At 42.7% G+C, this 17,677-nt stretch overlaps 7 protein-coding genes across 7 annotated transcripts; 5 read left to right on the top strand and 2 right to left on the bottom strand.

Annotated features, from left to right (window-relative positions):
- Positions 1–527: 527 nt before the first annotated feature.
- Positions 528–1,400, top strand: VTN77DRAFT_8535 (uncharacterized protein; the record flags this gene model as incomplete). The annotated part of the gene is made up of 1 exon (XM_069425043.1): positions 528–1,400. The coding sequence occupies one exon, from the start codon at positions 528–530 to the stop codon at positions 1,398–1,400; it is 873 nt and encodes a 290-aa protein (XP_069274627.1).
- Positions 1,401–4,612: 3,212 nt separating this feature from the next.
- On the bottom strand, positions 4,613–5,510 carry VTN77DRAFT_8534 (uncharacterized protein; the record flags this gene model as incomplete). Its single annotated transcript, XM_069425042.1, has 3 exons — positions 4,613–5,177; positions 5,243–5,328; positions 5,382–5,510. 3 exons carry the CDS (start codon positions 5,508–5,510, stop codon positions 4,613–4,615), a joined length of 780 nt encoding a protein of 259 aa, XP_069274626.1.
- A 1,189-nt stretch (positions 5,511–6,699) lies between these two features.
- On the top strand, positions 6,700–8,793 carry VTN77DRAFT_8533 (uncharacterized protein; the record flags this gene model as incomplete). Its single annotated transcript, XM_069425041.1, has 4 exons — positions 6,700–6,716; positions 6,779–8,314; positions 8,366–8,491; positions 8,550–8,793. The coding sequence occupies 4 exons, from the start codon at positions 6,700–6,702 to the stop codon at positions 8,791–8,793; spliced, it is 1,923 nt and encodes a 640-aa protein (XP_069274625.1).
- A 1,198-nt stretch (positions 8,794–9,991) lies between these two features.
- VTN77DRAFT_8532 (uncharacterized protein) lies at positions 9,992–10,734 on the top strand (the record flags this gene model as incomplete). Its single annotated transcript, XM_069425040.1, has 3 exons — positions 9,992–10,021; positions 10,082–10,349; positions 10,412–10,734. The coding sequence occupies 3 exons, from the start codon at positions 9,992–9,994 to the stop codon at positions 10,732–10,734; spliced, it is 621 nt and encodes a 206-aa protein (XP_069274624.1).
- Positions 10,735–11,222: 488 nt separating this feature from the next.
- Positions 11,223–12,418, bottom strand: VTN77DRAFT_8531 (uncharacterized protein; the record flags this gene model as incomplete). Its single annotated transcript, XM_069425039.1, has 2 exons — positions 11,223–11,920; positions 11,980–12,418. The coding sequence occupies 2 exons, from the start codon at positions 12,416–12,418 to the stop codon at positions 11,223–11,225; spliced, it is 1,137 nt and encodes a 378-aa protein (XP_069274623.1).
- A 981-nt stretch (positions 12,419–13,399) lies between these two features.
- VTN77DRAFT_8530 (uncharacterized protein) lies at positions 13,400–15,709 on the top strand (the record flags this gene model as incomplete). Its single annotated transcript, XM_069425038.1, has 2 exons — positions 13,400–14,923; positions 14,981–15,709. The coding sequence occupies 2 exons, from the start codon at positions 13,400–13,402 to the stop codon at positions 15,707–15,709; spliced, it is 2,253 nt and encodes a 750-aa protein (XP_069274622.1).
- Positions 15,710–16,493: 784 nt separating this feature from the next.
- On the top strand, positions 16,494–17,621 carry VTN77DRAFT_8529 (uncharacterized protein; the record flags this gene model as incomplete). Its single annotated transcript, XM_069425036.1, has 3 exons — positions 16,494–16,811; positions 16,913–17,018; positions 17,071–17,621. 3 exons carry the CDS (start codon positions 16,494–16,496, stop codon positions 17,619–17,621), a joined length of 975 nt encoding a protein of 324 aa, XP_069274621.1.
- Between the last annotated feature and the right edge of the window lie 56 nt (positions 17,622–17,677).

The following is a 17,677-nucleotide window of genomic DNA, read 5'->3' as shown; positions in this document are numbered from 1 at the left end:
AGATTTCGATAATTATATAAAACCTTTTATAAGATTTATTTCCAGGAATCTCTATAGCTCGATAAGCTTTCTTAGGTAAATTATGTATTAGTTTAAAAGTAGCTTTGTACCTTTTATAAAATTAATAATTATATTTATATTATAGTATAGAGGTAGCTTAGTTAATTTATCCTAACTATTTATATTAACGTAATTCCCGGCCGCTCCGGACACCCACCCGCACCCACAAATTCTATACAGAATCTATCGATCTCAATGCGCCACCATGCCACCAAAAACGCGTCAAAAATCAAAGATTTGGTGCAGCAGGAAGGCCGAATCCTATTGGCTATTTCTGCTATAAAAAATCCGAGAAACCGCTAACTATTCGCGCAGCAGCGCGATTATATGGTGTTCCTCATTCTACTTTACATGAGCGACTCCGCGGCACAATTTCACAGACTGAGAGACGTCCAACTGGTCATAAACTAACAATTACTGAGGAGGAGACGCTTCTACAATGGATATTATCTCGGGATAGGCGTGGAATGCCTTGGCCAGCTGCCATACGAGATATGGCCAATATTTTGCTTTCCGAGCGCAGTCCGGCAGATGCTCAACTCCATGTTGGAAAGAACTGGGTTTCTACCTTTATTAACCGCCATGAGGAGCTTAAAACACGATATTCGCGACGATACAACTATCAGCGTGCCAAATGTGAGGATCCAAAGGTTATCAACGAATGGTTTGACCATGTACAAAGCACTATTCAACAATATGGAATCCTTATTAAGGATATCTACAATTTTGATGAGACAGGCTTTGTAATGGGCCTGATTGCTACTGCAAAAGTAGTTACTGGAGCAGAGACATCTGGTCGTCCGCCTCTTCTACAGCCGGGGAATAAGGAATGGGTCACAGTTATTGAATCAGTCAATTCGGCAGGATGGGTATTACCACCATGTATTATTTTCAAAGTGAGGAAGCATCAACAAGCTTGGTATAAGACAGGCTTACCACGCGACTGGAGAATCGAGAAAAGTCCTAATGGGTGGACTACGGATGAGATTGGCATATCATGGCTTCAAAATCACTTCATCCCACATACGAATGCTTGGACGAAGGGTAAATATCGACTATTGGTCCTCAATGGGCATGGCAGCCATTTAACGCCTCAATTTGATCGCATCTGTGCCCAGAATAACATTATACCGATCTGTTTGCCTCCTCATTCCTCTTATCTCCTACAGCCTCTTGATGTCAGCTGTTTTGCAGTTCTAAAGCACACATATGGCTGCCTTATGGAAAACAATATGCAGCTTGGAATCAATCATATTGATAAGCTGGATTTCCTTGAAGCATACCCAAAAGCTCGTACGGAAGCCTTTAAATCAAAAATGGCTTTGCAGCAACTGGATTAGTGCCATTTCAACCAGATCGGGTCCTTCTACAGCTCAATATACAGCTTAAGACCCCTACACCACCTGGGAGAGTGCCAGCACTATACCGACCAATTGGGTGCCAGAGACGCCTCATAATATTATTGAATTACAGCATTAGGCAGCTACGATCAAGGCCTTACTAAAACAGCATACACAGAGCCCTCCGAGCCCTATAAATGCAGCTTTAAACCAGCTTATCAAGGGTTGTCAATTAGCCATGAATAGTGCTGTCATTCTTGCAAAGGAAAATCGTGATCTATGGGCTGCAAATAAGAAGCAGAAGCAGAAGCATAAACGATCGACTAATCAAATATCCCATGAAGGAGGTCTTACAGTCCAAGAAGCTCAGGATCTTATACAGAGTCAAATTCTGGATCAAAATCAGATGGCAGAGGGTGTGGCCGCTCCGGCCGCAGAGGCGGCTTCGGCACCTCGTATGCGCGCGCCGCCAAAGTGTACTAACTGTGGAACTATTGGGCATATACGGACTCGATGCCCTAATCGCTCTAATTCATAATTTTTGTAAATAAATGCTGTTTTTGGTAGATAATAAAGCTTCAAATTCTGTATAGAATTTGTGGGTGCGGGTGGGTGTCCGGAGCGGCCGGGAATTACGTTAATAGTAGCCTCTTATTATGTAATAAATAAATAATAATAAGTATAATTATAAATCTTATATTACTATTCTTCAGAAAGAAGGTAGAGCCATATTTTAGCTTATTTTATAAGGTATTTATCTCTAAAAAGGTTAATTAATATATTATTAAGATAATAAATATATTTTAGAGTTATATAATCTACTATAAAAGCTCTAATTATTTATAAAGCTCTTAAATAATAAATTAATATAATTTTAAGGTTATATTGGTCTAAAAAGGCTTTTTAATTAATTAAGAGTTAGGAGCCTTATAAGGTTAAATAGGTTCTTTAATTACTAAGATCTAATAAACTTATAAGGTAGTATAATCTCTTTATATATAAAAAGAGGTAATAAAGGTATAGATAGCTTAGTTTTATAAATAATTTATAACCTTAAGGTATTTAAGCTTATAAAGGTTCTAATAGTTTCCCTTATAAGAATTCTTAGATAATTAGGATCTTATTCTAGACCTTATATAGAAGCTTGTAAATTATAATTATAATTAGATAGACTACCCTAAACTAAATAATAAATTATAAAAATAAATAGAGCTAATATAAATAATCTATAGTTATAACTTATAAAGTAAGGCTTAAATTAAGAGATAGTTTATAGAAGATACAACTTTTTAACATAAAGTATAACTAGATATATAAGATTATTACTAAGGTTCCCCCTTTATAATGGACTCAGGCTATATTTATAGTTCTATATGGTATCCTTAGCTAAGTTCTTGGCATCCTTCTGGTTCATGGGTGCTTATATAAGCAGATCCTTACAGTTCTTTAACTTTAGTTAAAGTATTTATATTTATGTAACTATTAATATATTTAGCCTTTATAATACCTTTATCTAACCTTTATTATCATTATTTTAGTATAGACTAGTCTTATATAAGGTAAAATCTATATCCTATAAGTATTTATATAAGACATATATATAATAACTAGTACCTACTTGAAGATATTTTTTTTTTACTTTTCTTCCTATAAAATCTCCTATATCTAATATTATTTATGATTCTGCTTACTAAATGCTATATATATTATAGGATTTTTAAAAGCAGATTTAGCTTTATACTATACTATTCTCTTATTTCCCTTTTTTTAAAAAAAATTTTAACTAATATATTATAATATTATTAAGGTCTTATTTATTAGGTAGGATTAGTTAGGACTATAACTATACTATGGCAATATAGCTCTTAATAATATATTATAGGATTTTTAAATATTATTCGGCTTCTTTTTGGCTCATTACTTTTTATTATTTTACCATTTAAAATTAACTAGTATATTAGATACTTATAATAAATCTCCTAAAACTCTTACCCCTTTATAAATAATTATTATAAATATATATTTTTCCTCTTATTTTAATATGGCTTTAAAAAAATACTACACCCCTGATACCTTAAATTATGTCTTATTACCTACTAAGCTCTATCAATTATAAATTATATATCCTACTAAAAAAATATATATAGAAATAGTTACCATTTATATATATTACTATTATTAGGCTACTAAAAGCCCAATAACCCTATGGTTCTTAGGTATTACCTAACCTAATTATTTTTAGAAGTCCCTAATATTCTTAGAACTAAGACTTAGGTATTTTAGGGACCTAAGTACCCTACCTAGGAAAACCTTAGGTCAGGTTAGGCTTAAATTTTGAGCCTGAGGCTTAGTCGGGTCGGGTTCTTGGTGCCCCACTACCCGAACTGGTACTGGGGTTTTGCCATGTCTAACTATAGCCTATATAGAATTACTTTTAATAAAAATAATAACCTTTTTAATCTAATTCTACTTTTTTATAACCTTATCTAAAATATTATAAATCTTTTATAACTCCTATATTACCTCCATAATTAAGGGCTTATTCTTTACTTTCTTTACTAGGGGTAATACTAAATTAAGAATATAAGAGAATAAATTGTATAATAGAGGGTTCTTAAGGTTATCTATAATAGCTTTAAGCTATTTAGCTTCTTAAATAAATTATATTATATAAGCTTATAGATTTAGTAGCTTATTAAACTCTAGTTAAGGCTATATTAATAATTCCTATCCCTGCCCTATAGTTATTAGTTATAATAACAAGAGCAGTATAGAATATAGATATTAATAAGGATAGAATTCAGTAAAGTTGATTCAGCAAATGAAGTGATTTATTGCTCATGTGTCATTGATGCTTGTGTTTGGCATCAGGGGCGTGTTTACAGTAGCCCTGGTGTTCCCTATATCAGTAATCCAGCCCTGTAAAAGGCATGTTCACTAAATTAGAACCGGAGTATTCACAACCATTGTTATTATTCTATTATGACTCTGTACAGGAATACAAATCAGCTCCACTAATTACTCAAAGTATTAATAATAGTAAGTCAGTACAAGTGTGCATCTGTCCAAATGGCCAGTGCCCTTCGACAAACCAAGGTAGAACTGCGAGTCAAAACAGATGTACTCCGCTCTACCCTCTTGGTGCCACAGAGGCCGTCAGATAGAGTAGAACGGACACTCCAAAGATAACTCCGACAGAGAGACTCAATTGCTCACGATGTCTTCTTCTCACTCTTCTGCAATTTCTTCTCCCGTCTCCGTTTCACAGCATCAGGTGTAGACTCAGTGTCGAGCAAATAATCCCACCATCTGAAGCTGCTGGCGTAATTCCCAATAAACTTTTCATGGTGGAGGTCATGGTGATCGGCCCCAGCCCAAAATGGGAGGAAGTGATGGAGACTCCAAGGGAACTCGTAGCCACTGTGCGCATCGATGGCTTGGAATAAGCGCAGGACGATCCAAATGTACATCGTGAGGATATGTAGGTCACCGGTGACTGCGCACCAAAGGATAGGGCAGCCAACAGTGCCGAATCCCAGAAGCATCACCTCAATAGGCGAGGCATACTCTGCTGCTAAACCAAAGGGAGCAGAATACTGGTGATGGATCTTGTGAATGGCCTTGTAAAGAGGGCCCCAATGAAGTGCACGATGCGAGAAGTAGTGCCAAGTATCCTCCAAAACAAAGAAGATAGCAATCTGATATGCCATGGTCCAGATGGAAGGAAACGGCACAGTAGTAGAAAGACCGAAAAATTGCGCCATAGGGTGGAAGAGCCTGAGCCATTTTTTTCGATCTATAAGCATGTGGGTAACTAATTCACATGAAAGTTGATCACTTACCATATTTGAGGTAACTCCACTGTAAAATGGCTAAGGAGAACAAGCTTGGCACAAGTCCACTGCTCCTGTGCTGATGGTATCTTGTTCTGTGGGCTCGGTCAGCATGGATGTTCGATGCGCTCAGGGTCGGGTGACTTGCACTTTGGATTTTGTACTTCCTAAACAATCCCAGGGTGTCGATGATGATCCAGGGTAAAGATCTGCCAAAATAGACAATCTCATGCATCAAGAACGACATGATGCCTGTTGCTAGGACGTCATTCTGCATGTAGGCATACCAGGCAGCCCAGAGTCGTTCTGCAACGTTAAGGTGCACATTGTGTTTGGAAATCTCTTCGAATTGCCCCCAGTATGTATCTGGGGGCGGCGAGAGCAATGTCGTGGAGTTCCTGATTGCATGTTAAGACTTCAGATATAAACACGATAGGGCAATGGACTTCGAAACTCACATATTGGCCGACTTGATGTCGTGGAATGCTTCCGAAGAAACAACCGAAATACACAATTGCAATGCAAACTTCTTTTCTTTAGCTGCAGTAATCTCCGTAAATTTGTATTAGGGGTAATTGAACAGAGTGGATGGCAACCAGTTTAAAGCCAGTTGCTTGGAGAGGGTGCGTGTTGTGCAGAAGGATTTTCGGAGAGGAAGGGCGGCTGTATTTGAGGGATTTGGCACGCGGGTTAATTATGGTCCCTGTCCCTGAGTAAGGGCCTGGGCAGCTTAGGACACCCGAGTGGCGCGACAACAGGTCATGGATCCTGCCTCCCGAGTGGCGTGGTGGTGGCATGGGCCAAGACGGCTAACAGACAGTGGGTCGTAGATCAGGTCGGCAATCTGTCCTTCCGGAATCGGATGACAGAGGGTTCCAGGCAAAACACCCTTGAAGAGTCCACATTGCGGAGAGTACAGAGTACTCCGTACAAGCCACTAGAAACATCTTGTTTCGCAACTTCTTCAGATGACTCAGTGCATTTTTTTACAAGACAAATTATTTGTCTGGATTAATACTACTCTGAATACTAACATGTATGTCGGGACTAGCAACCGTCGGAGCAGAAAAGCGGGCCCACATTTTTTTACTCCAGAGACATTGAAGCCTTTTACTCTGAGTATGATCTGAGTCGCCTTTTTCCACGGGCCTATGCCCTGATAGAAAAAAGTTGGTTCCACAGTCTGAGAAGATATGCGCCATATGCAATCTGTTCTGCGGGTTGATACTGAGATAATGGTACTCTGTATTATTGGCTATTAGCTTCTAAATTCAATGCTACCTACCTAGGTAGGTAGGTAGCACTCCACATCCAAGGGCTGTTTGCAAGGTTTGTCAAAAATGACAACACACATGTAGTTTCTGAGCTTCAATATTAATATTTATCACTCAGTGGCTCAAGTGTTAACTAGAAGCAAGTCTCATTACTCAGCCTATGCTCAATTGCTAAATTTAGACAAAGTGAACATGTCATTAATCGCGGAGTATGTATCTTAATCTACCTAATCTTCTCCTTTTGACATATTTAGGCTAACAACTTGCAAAGGACTGTCTCCCGGTTGGACACAGAAATCGACAAACTCCAGCTGCATTCCACTAACCAGTTTACCGCTCCTGAGATTCCTCCTACCAATGAGATAAATGATCTACGAGCAGCTGTTCGGAGTTTATCGACTTCTCGGACGCTGCTCCCGCGGCGGAAAGTATTGGATGTGCTCAAGCAAGCTCGCAGTCAACATTCCAAAACTAGCACGTCTTATAAGAGTCCATACTATAGATATGAGACGGATCTCATGTGGCTATTGGCTGGCAAGGCCGCTGTTCAGACCTTCGGAAGTGTCATGAACTCACTCCTTGAACGATCATTAGCCTTGAATAGGGAGATCTGGTATTGGGACGAGATTTTGGGATCCTATTGTTATACGGGGCTTTACATTGTCCAAACACTGCCTTCTAGACTGTGGGTCCAGATGGGCGATTTTTATTCAAGTTTAAAAAGCCATTACAACAATGACGTCGAGCCACGGTTTGACTCCATTTCCAACAGGTGGGAGAGGTTTTACGAGTTGGTGCAGCATAGCATTCGAGAACGTTCTGAATGGCATGCAAGGTTGTCAATATTGTCCCCCTTTGCTCGTTGTAGGTCAGAGGTGCGGCAAAGGCAGAAGGCACTGAAGAATCTGAGAGATGTAAATGCCAGCTGTATCGGGCTTTTGGTGGAAGAGTGCCTTGCATTTGGAATAGGTGATGACTTGAATGACCCTGGAAAGCACATTCTGTCAAACCACGAGTGGCACAATGTTGTGTACAAGAGTGTACTATTGATGGACACGATATTGCAAAGTCTGACTGATCCTAATGTCGCAGTGACTGAATTTGAAGATGGGGTGTTTACCACTGTTGAAAATGAGGTTCAAGGCGCACAAAATCGGCTCGAGGAAAGAGTGTGCGTTCAACCGATCGATGTTATCGATCGACTTATTTGCATTCTGCAAGAACGCTTGCCAGGAAATGCGTTGTCCACAGGAGCCTTGATTCGCAAATACGGGCGCCCCTCGCGCCTAGTTCGGTATTGGCTGCCGGCCTCCACAATTTTGCTTTCTTTAAGTACGGTGCTTAAGATTCTCACGAGCCGAAAAGCAGATCTTCTTACCTGGCTCTCCGAGTTTGGTTTAACTGTGATCGATTTCTGGACAAACTGGGTTGTGAAGCCGACAGAGAAGTTGATCGGAACGATCAGGCATGATGAGAAGAGTGAAATTGCAATTATGAGCAGAAATAGCCTGGTAGCAGATCGTGCCAGTCTGGAAAGGATGGTCATCGACTTTGTTCTCGATCATCCAGACCTTAACCATGAGAAAGTTCGATCAGATATCAGTGCTATCGCTGCAAATGTGAGGGAAGGAGATTTGACGCCTGTTTTGATGGCCTATGAGCGAGACTTGCGTCGGCCTTTTGTCGGAACATTACGAGGCGATCTTATCCGTGCACTTCTGATCCAGATCCAGAAGACCAAGGTGGACGTGGAAATAGCGATTAGCGGAATCGATGCGCTCCTCAAAAGCCAGGAACTTGTTTTTGGGTTTGTGTCTCTCTTCTATGACCGGGAGCTTGTAAGCTGACATTTTATTAGCTTTGTAGGCCTCACACCGGGAATCCTAGTATCATATGCAACATTTCGCTGGATTGGTAGCGTCCTTGGCAATAGAAAGGGTTTACAAAAAGGGAAGGAGAAAGATGGATTGAGACGTGCGCTACGGTATGTATGCCCTAATGACTACTATATGTATTCACGATGGTAATTATATTACTGGAAGAAATATTGATCGGATCTTAACGAGATCCTCTTCTGGCTCTAATAATATTCTTTCATACAAGGATCATGGGTATTTCATATGCGAGATCCATATAATGAGCTACAGAGCGAAATATACTCTGCCGAGATCGGTTTTCCACGACTTCAAAGAAGACATGGCGGACCTCATGGATGTTAGCAGGGGTGTGGATAAGCAACTGAAGGCCGTCAGCAGGATACAATGGGCGTACTCCAAGTGGATATGAGTGACTGGGTCGAGCGCCATTCTATTACACGAAGTCTTAGCTTGGTCTATTAGTTCCCTGGTATTAGTGCATATACTATTCACTTCAATGTCATCAAGAAACAATAACTTGTATATTTTGAAATCTTTCAGATATTTGAAAGTATATATAATTCACTAAAACCACTAAGGGCCCTTTGATGCGGAGGTATGCATTGATTTGATGATCCAGCTCATTCAACTTTTAGAAGAGAATGCTCGCTTCCCAGAAACCAGTGATGCCTTCAACCCATGCTCAGAATACAACCAATTGTCAGTGATGTATTCCGTATGCTGCAGGAAAGGCTATCTGTAACACTCACTTACTATATGCGCCTACTGTCAGGTTGAATTGAAGCCTCGAAATCTGGAAATGAAATTTCAAGCCTCACTACCTGCCAGTCAATGGAGTCAAAGCTCGAGCACCAGTGATCATAAGGTCACTGAAACTAGAAGTAATAATAATAGGTAGGTAGATTCAGCATCATGTAACATGCACAAGTGGCTGTTGTCATCAAGGACGATCTAGATCAGAAACTGGGATAAGATACAGGTTATATAGCAAATACTCAAATAAAAAGGATTAAAGTATATAATAAGGGGACGTCCTTTGTTAATTGGCAAGGTGCTGCCTTGGGATGATCATGCCGCTATTTTTTCCCCCGCAGGGTCCACCATGCTGTTGTTGCTATATGTGAGTTTCCGCTAAGTAACCAAGTTACGCAGACGCTAAGACTCCAGGAACCGTATGTGAAACCAACCTTTCTCAACTGAGTGATTTACCAACTTACGAACCTCTGTGCAAACAGCAGATACCGCTCTCAGTTATCTTCTCGACTATTTTGTCTCAACTTCCTATCAGATATCATCGCCAGCAAAGGGTTGTTGATGCGCTGATCGCGGAGCTTTTTAGTGGCCAGCACTCCCGTAATCAGCTGTAGTGGTCATCTTAAGGCACCTGGCGTCTCCTGGCATTTAGCCCTACTAGCGGACAAACCATCGTATAAAACCATCGGGAAGTCTGCCTTTTTGCCACCATTCGGTGGCAGCACCTCTCTGCAGAAGGTGTGCTGGAGGTCTCCTTATTTTGGAGACTGCGAATACCACTGGTATTGACGTGCGCTTCCGAGTTTCACTATAAGCGCACCCTCTTTTTGCGGTGAAGAGTTATTGATATTACCATGGCGGGGACAAGGAACTATGACTTCTTGGTGAGAATGTGCTTCACAGGTAACTTCTATCACTTATGCTAATATCTGCAACTGGAACAGATCAAATTGCTACTCATCGGGGATTCCGGTGTAGGCAAATCATGCTGCCTGCTCCGCTTCAGTGAGGACTCATTCACGCCATCGTTCATTACCACCATCGGAATCGACTTCAAAATCCGCACAATTGAACTGGATGGTAAGCGTGTGAAGCTGCAAATATGGGATACTGCAGGTCAGGAAAGATTCAGAACCATCACAACTGCCTATTATAGAGGAGCAATGGGCATTCTCCTCGTCTATGATGTCACAGATGAACGTTCATTTAACAGTAAGAGTCACCAACATCTATCTTCACGGGATAGTGCTGACTAGGGCTTACCACTTCTCAAGACATCCGGACCTGGTTCTCGAATGTCGAGCAGCATGCAAGTGAGGGCGTTCACAAAATTCTCATCGGCAACAAATGCGACTGGGAAGAAAAACGAGCAGTGTCAACCGAACAAGGTCAGAAACTTGCTGACGAGCTTGGTATTCCTTTTCTCGAAGTCTCAGCCAAGAATAATATCAATGTCGACAAGGCTTTCTACAGCCTCGCCTCGGAAATCAAGAAAGTCATGGATACGTCAAAATCGGAGCAAGCCGGCGCTCAGGGAGTCAGCATAGATCAACATGGCAGTGGTGCAAACGGCAATTTTGGGGGCAAGTGCTGTTGAACGTAGGATGTGTTGCCTGAGGTGCAGCAGTTATGGCCCTCTCAGCTCCTATCACGGGGTGCTTCCGACATTCAAATGTTGTAGGAGTTCCAGAGTAGTTCTGGAAGAGGCTCGACTTGGAACCTTCCAACTACGTGTGGATAATAGTGTGGCTGGTTATCTCCTAATCTTGCTTTAGTTTAGTATCCTTATTGTTGATTTCGTCTACTAGAGGAAATCCCTTTTTGTACCCCTTTTGTTATCTCTGTCGATTCGCAATATTGCACAGAAGGGAAACCTACAGCCTTGCCAAGTCTAATAACTAAATCAATCAAGATATGACTGATCAGTTTATTCCTGATAGGAAGTGAGAAAGGACTCCTTTGGGAATCGCTGTATGTTTCATACCAAAGTTGCCGTCATTTGGCTTGCAGTTCAAAAGAAAAGCACTCTCTAGCTAGAACAGGCAGCAAAGGTGAGATATAAAAATGCGTAAATAGCGCCCACAATCAGACAAGGCATTCGGCCTTTACAATTATGTGCGGATTATAGTACAGGAGATTATCGACTTTTGGAAGACGCCTTCTGTGCCACAAGCGAGTGAAGCGTTTCGCGTCAGATGCGGATTTGAAGTTAACTCGCCAATTGTCCGCAACGGTGCTTGTGGAGCAACCTAATTGTTCATCAAAGTTCTCTGGAGAAGACGGAGAAACTGGAACTTGCTCTATGCGTACGATGGCGCCTTGGTTCGAAGATAATCGCCAGGGGTGGCCACGCTCACGACTGTCCAACTCAAGGAGCCCCTGGATCGCTTTCACAGTCAAGATTGGCCTACCAGGAAAGTCAATCCAGAATCTGACTGGAAATGACTGCTTGTCAATCACATTTGGGCCGAGTAGATTGACATGGCTGCTGATCGCGCGCCTCACTTTATGGTCGAATGGCGACAATTGAGCGACAAGAGACAGCTCCTGAAAGGGGGAAGCAATAGTATACTCTTGTGGTTTAAATGTCATCGATTGTCCCTCCACAGTGAGATCAGGTGATGGGAGGATGTTGCTGGAACAGGGCCTTGGAGCGTACTGTGCGGCGAACTCCCTCAGCTTAGATGCTCTGTCCTGGTATTTTTTAGCTTGTGCCGGAGACCCGAAAATGAGAATCCACGAATTTTGCCGCTTCAAAGAGTGGGTATGGCGAACGGGAAAGACTGTCAGGATTCTGTAAGCATTCCGCTACCGATTGATTGAAGCCCTTGCGATGAATCACCTTCCTCGAAGCCCTCTCCAGCATCTTCATCCACCCCTGGGCTTAGTAACCTCCGAAAATCATATATAGTCAATGAAGCGCTTGCTCGAGAAAGAACCAAAATTGTCTTATTATTCCGAAGACTCTTCTCGTCGGATGTTATACGAAGTTGTCCATAAGAGTTAATTTTAACCCCTGGGTCTCGATTCCCGCTCACGATTTCCACTAAGGAGGAGTCGACCAGTGGATGAGGTTTTGGCAAATCTTGGCTGGCATAACTCTCGTAATTGATCTTCGGCTTGTTGTCGACGATTTGTTGGTTGTCGGGTTTCACTGAGTAATCCTTCCTGGCTGCTGGGTAAATGCGAAATACCTTAAGGATGTGACGAAACAAGCCAAGTCGTGTTCTGCCTTGATATGGTCTTTTACAGAATAGTTGCCATTGCCGAGAGCTTAACATTATCAGAAAATAACACCTTGTAGTGATCGTGGGGATTACATCGTTTGTATAGCATGCTCAGACAAGAGTTAAGAAAAAGCTGCCGTGCTATGTTCCCGCCTTGGCGTTCATTTGTGAGAGGGATTTATTGGGACACCCCTGCTAACCTTCTTGGGTCTAGCTCTGAAAGTGGTTTACAGCAAAAAATACCACTAAATTAATTGCAATTCTTTTTCTATTCAAAGACAGCTGTACTACTAATTTTTAATATTATAACCCAAAATCACTTTTCGAATTTGAATTCGAAGTTACCTAATAAAAATCATTATATATAGCTGAACTAAAATTGAGAATTTGCGCCTAAATTATTGCTTATTAGGGGCACCAAATCTGATAGTAAGCTATTAAATCACCAAAATTGATGCCTCTAATGAGCAGTAATTTAGGCATGAATTCCCAATGCCAGTTTGGCTATATATAATGGTTTTTGCTAGGTGATTTTGGTGTCAAATTTTAGTTTGTAGAATCAGTGCTAAGAAGTCATAAAATTTGTTTTGAACATTAAGGGCTTGCAATTAATTTTAGTTGTATTTCTGTTGGTAATACAATTTCAGGAGGTATACCCAGTGTGTTCCAAGTAAAAATGGGGGTGTCTGGACTCTGGACAAATCTGTTTCTTTCTTTTTTGGAGTAGGGGGTTCACCAATCGCCATTTAGATTCAGTCCCACTATTACTGAAATGGAATACCAGAGTTGTTGCAAAATAATAAAAATCTTCACCAGATGTGTTCTTTGAAGTGAGTAAATTAACCTGCTCTCATGCTGGGACTTCAAATCTAACCAGCTATTCGGTGACTTGCAAATAACTGAGATTTATTTTCCAGTGTCCCTCATTTGCCTTCATTCGCCAGTTCCTATGTTACGACCGACAGAGGAGAACTTTCGTGCCAGATTCCTTCTTTTTCTGTACCTTGCAATAGCTGAAGCTCCCTGACTGCCAAGATGTCCGAGTCTCGACTATTCACTGTTCGTCCTCTCCCTAAACAGCAGAAAAATGGTCTCCGAGAGTGGTTTCGCGTTTACTTGTCGCCGCACTCCCTGGAATCCCTTAAAATGCGTGCAGGTGACCTATGTCTTCTGCAGCAGAGCGAGGGTCCGCAAAAGACTGCAGTCGCCTGGACAGCTCTTCAAGAGATACAGACAAATGTGGTTCAGACTTCAAAGACTTTGCAAGATTGTTATGGAATAAAGCTTGGCGACAAACTTACCATCACCAGATTGGATGATTCGCTGGACGAAGTGGCCGTGGTGCGTCTGGAGGAGTGCACCGATTCTGACAAGCTTATGAACTATGGATCGTTGCTTGATGCGGACAAGCAGCACTGGGAGTGGGCTTTGGAGTACCCTTTGTCGAAATGCGAGATTCTTTCAGTTGGCCTGGTTTTTGATACAGAACTCAAGGGCCAGCGTAGAAGCTTTAAGGTGGCAGAATTACGGGGACAAAGCAGCTCTGCAAAAACATTGTTTCGATTTACTAAGGCTTCTACCATCAAGATTGGGGACGACAGACCGAAATTGGACGGGGTCGCTAAGCTTGAAGTCAGTGAGTCCGGGTTGGGTGGCATGTCTGATCAGATCAGGAGGATAAATGAAATACTCGTGGATTTCAAGTCGGAGACGCATGTTGTGTCGATGCCCCCTTTTTACCAACTCAGTCGAGGGATGCTCATTTACGGTCCGAAAGGAACCGGTAAAACTCTCCTGCTACAGAAGATTGAAGCTGCGGGTTGGGAGAAATCCTTCGTAATTGGATCCTCCACACTAAGCCGGAGTGTGGGCGATGGAGAGGCGAAGTTACGCAAGATTTTTCACGACGCTCTTCTTTCGCAGCCCAGTGTTATTATCATTGACCAGGTGGAATCCATCGCCCCAAAGCGCATGTCTCATGATTTCTCTTCATTAGCATTTGCCCTGTGTGAAAACATAGACGCTTTAAAAAATGCTAAAGTTCTTGTGGTAGCTGCAACACGACATCCGAATGACGTCGACGATTCCTTGAGAACACCACATCGACTGTCAATGGAGATTGAGCTATCAGTGCCCACAGCAGCGGCCAGGGCACATATACTGCGTGCAATACGGGGGGAATCTACTGAACCCAGCGATAGTCTCATAGAGTTTATGGCAGAGAAGACACACGGTTACGTCGGTGCTGACCTTTTTGCTCTACTCCAAGTATTGTGCCGCAAGGCTCGAGATCGGCTGATAGCGAAGGACAGCATCCATAATGAAATTGAGGACTCTGTTTCTAATATCGAAACTCACGGAGGCGATCTTCCAGGCAAAGATAATTCAGGCGTTCCTTTGACCATATGTGAGATCGATGTTATTCAAGCTATGCAAGAGGTCCGGCCTACCGCGATGAGAGAGGTTTTCTTGGAAACCCCAAAGGTCAGATGGTCTGATATTGGTGGACAACATTCTATCAAGAGACATCTCCAGAAAGTAGTCGAAAGACCTCTCAAGGTAATGAAATGTTCCGAAGCCGTTGTATCTTGAATATCTCTGACGACACTGTCATAGTTTCCGGACCGGATGCGAAGACTCAATGTTCGCAGCAAGAAAGGAATCCTACTTTACGGACCTCCAGGTTGCTCGAAGACAATGACTGTCAAAGCCCTAGCAACAGAAGCAGGGCTTAATTTCCTGGCAGTGAAAGGTGCTGAGATCCTCAGTATGTACGTCGGAGAATCAGAACGCGCCCTTCGTGAAATCTTCCAAAAAGCCCGGGCGGCTCGGCCTAGCATAATCTTTTTTGATGAGATTGACGCCATTGCCTCCAAACGTAGTAGTACTGCACATGGAGGTGTCAACGTCCTTACTACCTTACTGAATGAAATGGACGGCATTGAGGAGTTGAAAAACGTCCTCGTTGTTGCGGCGACCAACAAACCCGATGTGCTGGATCCCGCACTGATGCGGCCAGGTCGTCTGGATAATATTATTTACATTGGACCACCAGATTTTGAGGCGCGCAGAGAGATCATCAAAATATGGTTCAGCAAGTCAGTTGTCAACCCCGAGGTAAATATTGATGAGTTGGCGGCAAAGACCGAGGGTTATTCCGGAGCAGAAATCGTGAACTTATGTGAGACGGCAGGCGAAGCAGCTTTGGATGAAGAGGAGGAAACAAACCAGCCGAAGGAAATCATGTGGTATCATTTTGAGGCTGCTCTCAAACAAGTGAAAAGGCAGCTTACAAGTGATATTATCCAGGAATATGAACAATGGAGCAAGTTGTCAGCGTTTTAACAATGGAAGAAATTGAAAGCCCTAAGTATTTGCTCTTCCTAGAAACACATTTTCACTGTTCCCTTAGTGTCAGATATGAGCTGCTGGTCTTAACAATGATGAGGAGTTATGCTGCGGTATTGCAAGCAGTCATTGCGACCACGCTTCTTCCAGCCTTGGCCACCTAACTGCCTCCTTGACCACCCCATATATGGTGTTGAGATTATCACTGCTTTTTTTTTTGCGATATCTCTTTGGACTGCAATGAACAGAATGGACCTCCAGAGATAATGAGAGGATAAGGATGAAGGGTCTAGGTATTCTCATTAAAAAAAAGAGAGAGAGACATGAAGGGAGTCATGCTTTTGGCTAGTTTTTTTTTTCTTTTTATAAATTTTTTATAAACATTAATTTCTTAGAAACAGATATAGAAAGATGTTTGCATGAAATTACTCTGTGGTATGGATAAGCTCCAAGATCCACCCCTACGGTTAGTACAGTACTGTAGTTTAGATTAGGTTAGGTACCTAACATTAGGAGGCACCTCATGTTCTAACCAGAAATGATGGTGTTGGCCCGTTCTCGACATCAAGGTTGAATCCTGTTGGCTCCCGACTTTACAATCGCGCTGACAGCCTATAACTTTCTCACTTGCAAATACAAGCACGCTTCTGGTGCTCTGCATACCTCATTATCATTCTCTCAGACACATATTTCATGCGCGAATTGACTTAATTGATTTGTCCCAGGAGAGTTTTTTTTCATTGAACGACTTATTATCGCCGCAAGGTTCGGTGCTGAAAAGATGTCCGCGAGATCACTCTCCCGGGGACGATCTCGAACTCGGTCTCCAGGGTTGTCTCCTCGTACAGACAGGTCGCCCTCTGGTTCTTTTCGTCGCTCTATCTCGCCTCGCTCCGTATCAAGACACCGAACTCCGAGCCGGAGTCCATCTCCACCTGGTCGTCGCAACGGATACCGAGGACGGAGCCGGAGTCGATCTATGCCACGAAACAGAGAATACTCCCGAAGTCCTGGTAGAACTAGGGGTGGACGATGGCCCCGGGATAGAAGCTATACCAGGAGCCCCAGTCCCAGAAGTCCTCCTCGGAGGAGTTCGAAGGTTTGTTACCCATAAGTGTTTTGCCCACACACTGGAGTTATTTAGAAACCTATTGTAACTCCCTGGTTTAGGACAGGTTTCTCTAACTTGTTTGCTTCTAGATTGTTGTTGAGAAATTGACGAAGAACGTTACGGAGGATCATCTTTATGAAATATTTGGAAGTTTCGGCGAGATACAGAGCCTTGATTTGCCCATGAACAGAGCATGTAAGCAACACATGTCCAGATATCCTAGGCATTTTGTTGACAAATACTTTAGTTATGACCAACAGAGGTACCGCATACATTTCGTACTATGATGTTGCCGATGCAGAAGCAGCTATCTCTCATATGCATGAAGCTCAGCTCGATGGAGCTGTCTTGAAGGTCTCTATTGTTCTGCCCCGGCGAACATTCTCGCGATCTCCTCCACCCGCTCGGCACACCGGGATAGAGGGTTCTCGTTCTGTACATGGCAGAGAAGCGTTAAATAGTGGCCGTCAACCTTCAGGCACTTTTCGTGCATCTCCGCCTCGGCGCAGATCACCGAGAAGGTATGGCACTGGTCGTGCAATGGATAGACACGATCTATACCGCCCACGATCCTTGTCACGATCTAGATCCCCTCGTCGGTCTCGCTCTTGGTCAATGTCAGTGTCGCCTCCTCCGAGAAGGAGAGACTCGCCTCGCAGAGATAGTCCAAGACGCCGTAGACGCCGCAGCCCGAGCTATAGCAGCTACAGCTCTGTAGACAGCTACAGCAGCTACAGCGAAAGGAGCCGTAGCCCAAGCAGAAGCAGAGCTTATCGGGCGGGTGGTGGGAGGAGGTGATGGGGTTATACGCCACCATTCAACCTGGCTAGCGACACTTAAGTCTCACTTGTACC

Source organism: Rasamsonia byssochlamydoides, assembly GCF_041956645.1.
Source record: "Rasamsonia byssochlamydoides strain NRRL 3658 unplaced genomic scaffold VTN77scaffold_73, whole genome shotgun sequence".
NCBI classification, from domain to species: Eukaryota; Fungi; Ascomycota; class Eurotiomycetes; order Eurotiales; family Trichocomaceae; genus Rasamsonia; species Rasamsonia byssochlamydoides.
The sequence above is the reverse complement of the archived record's forward strand: the minus strand, read 5'-3'. Positions and strand labels throughout refer to the sequence as shown.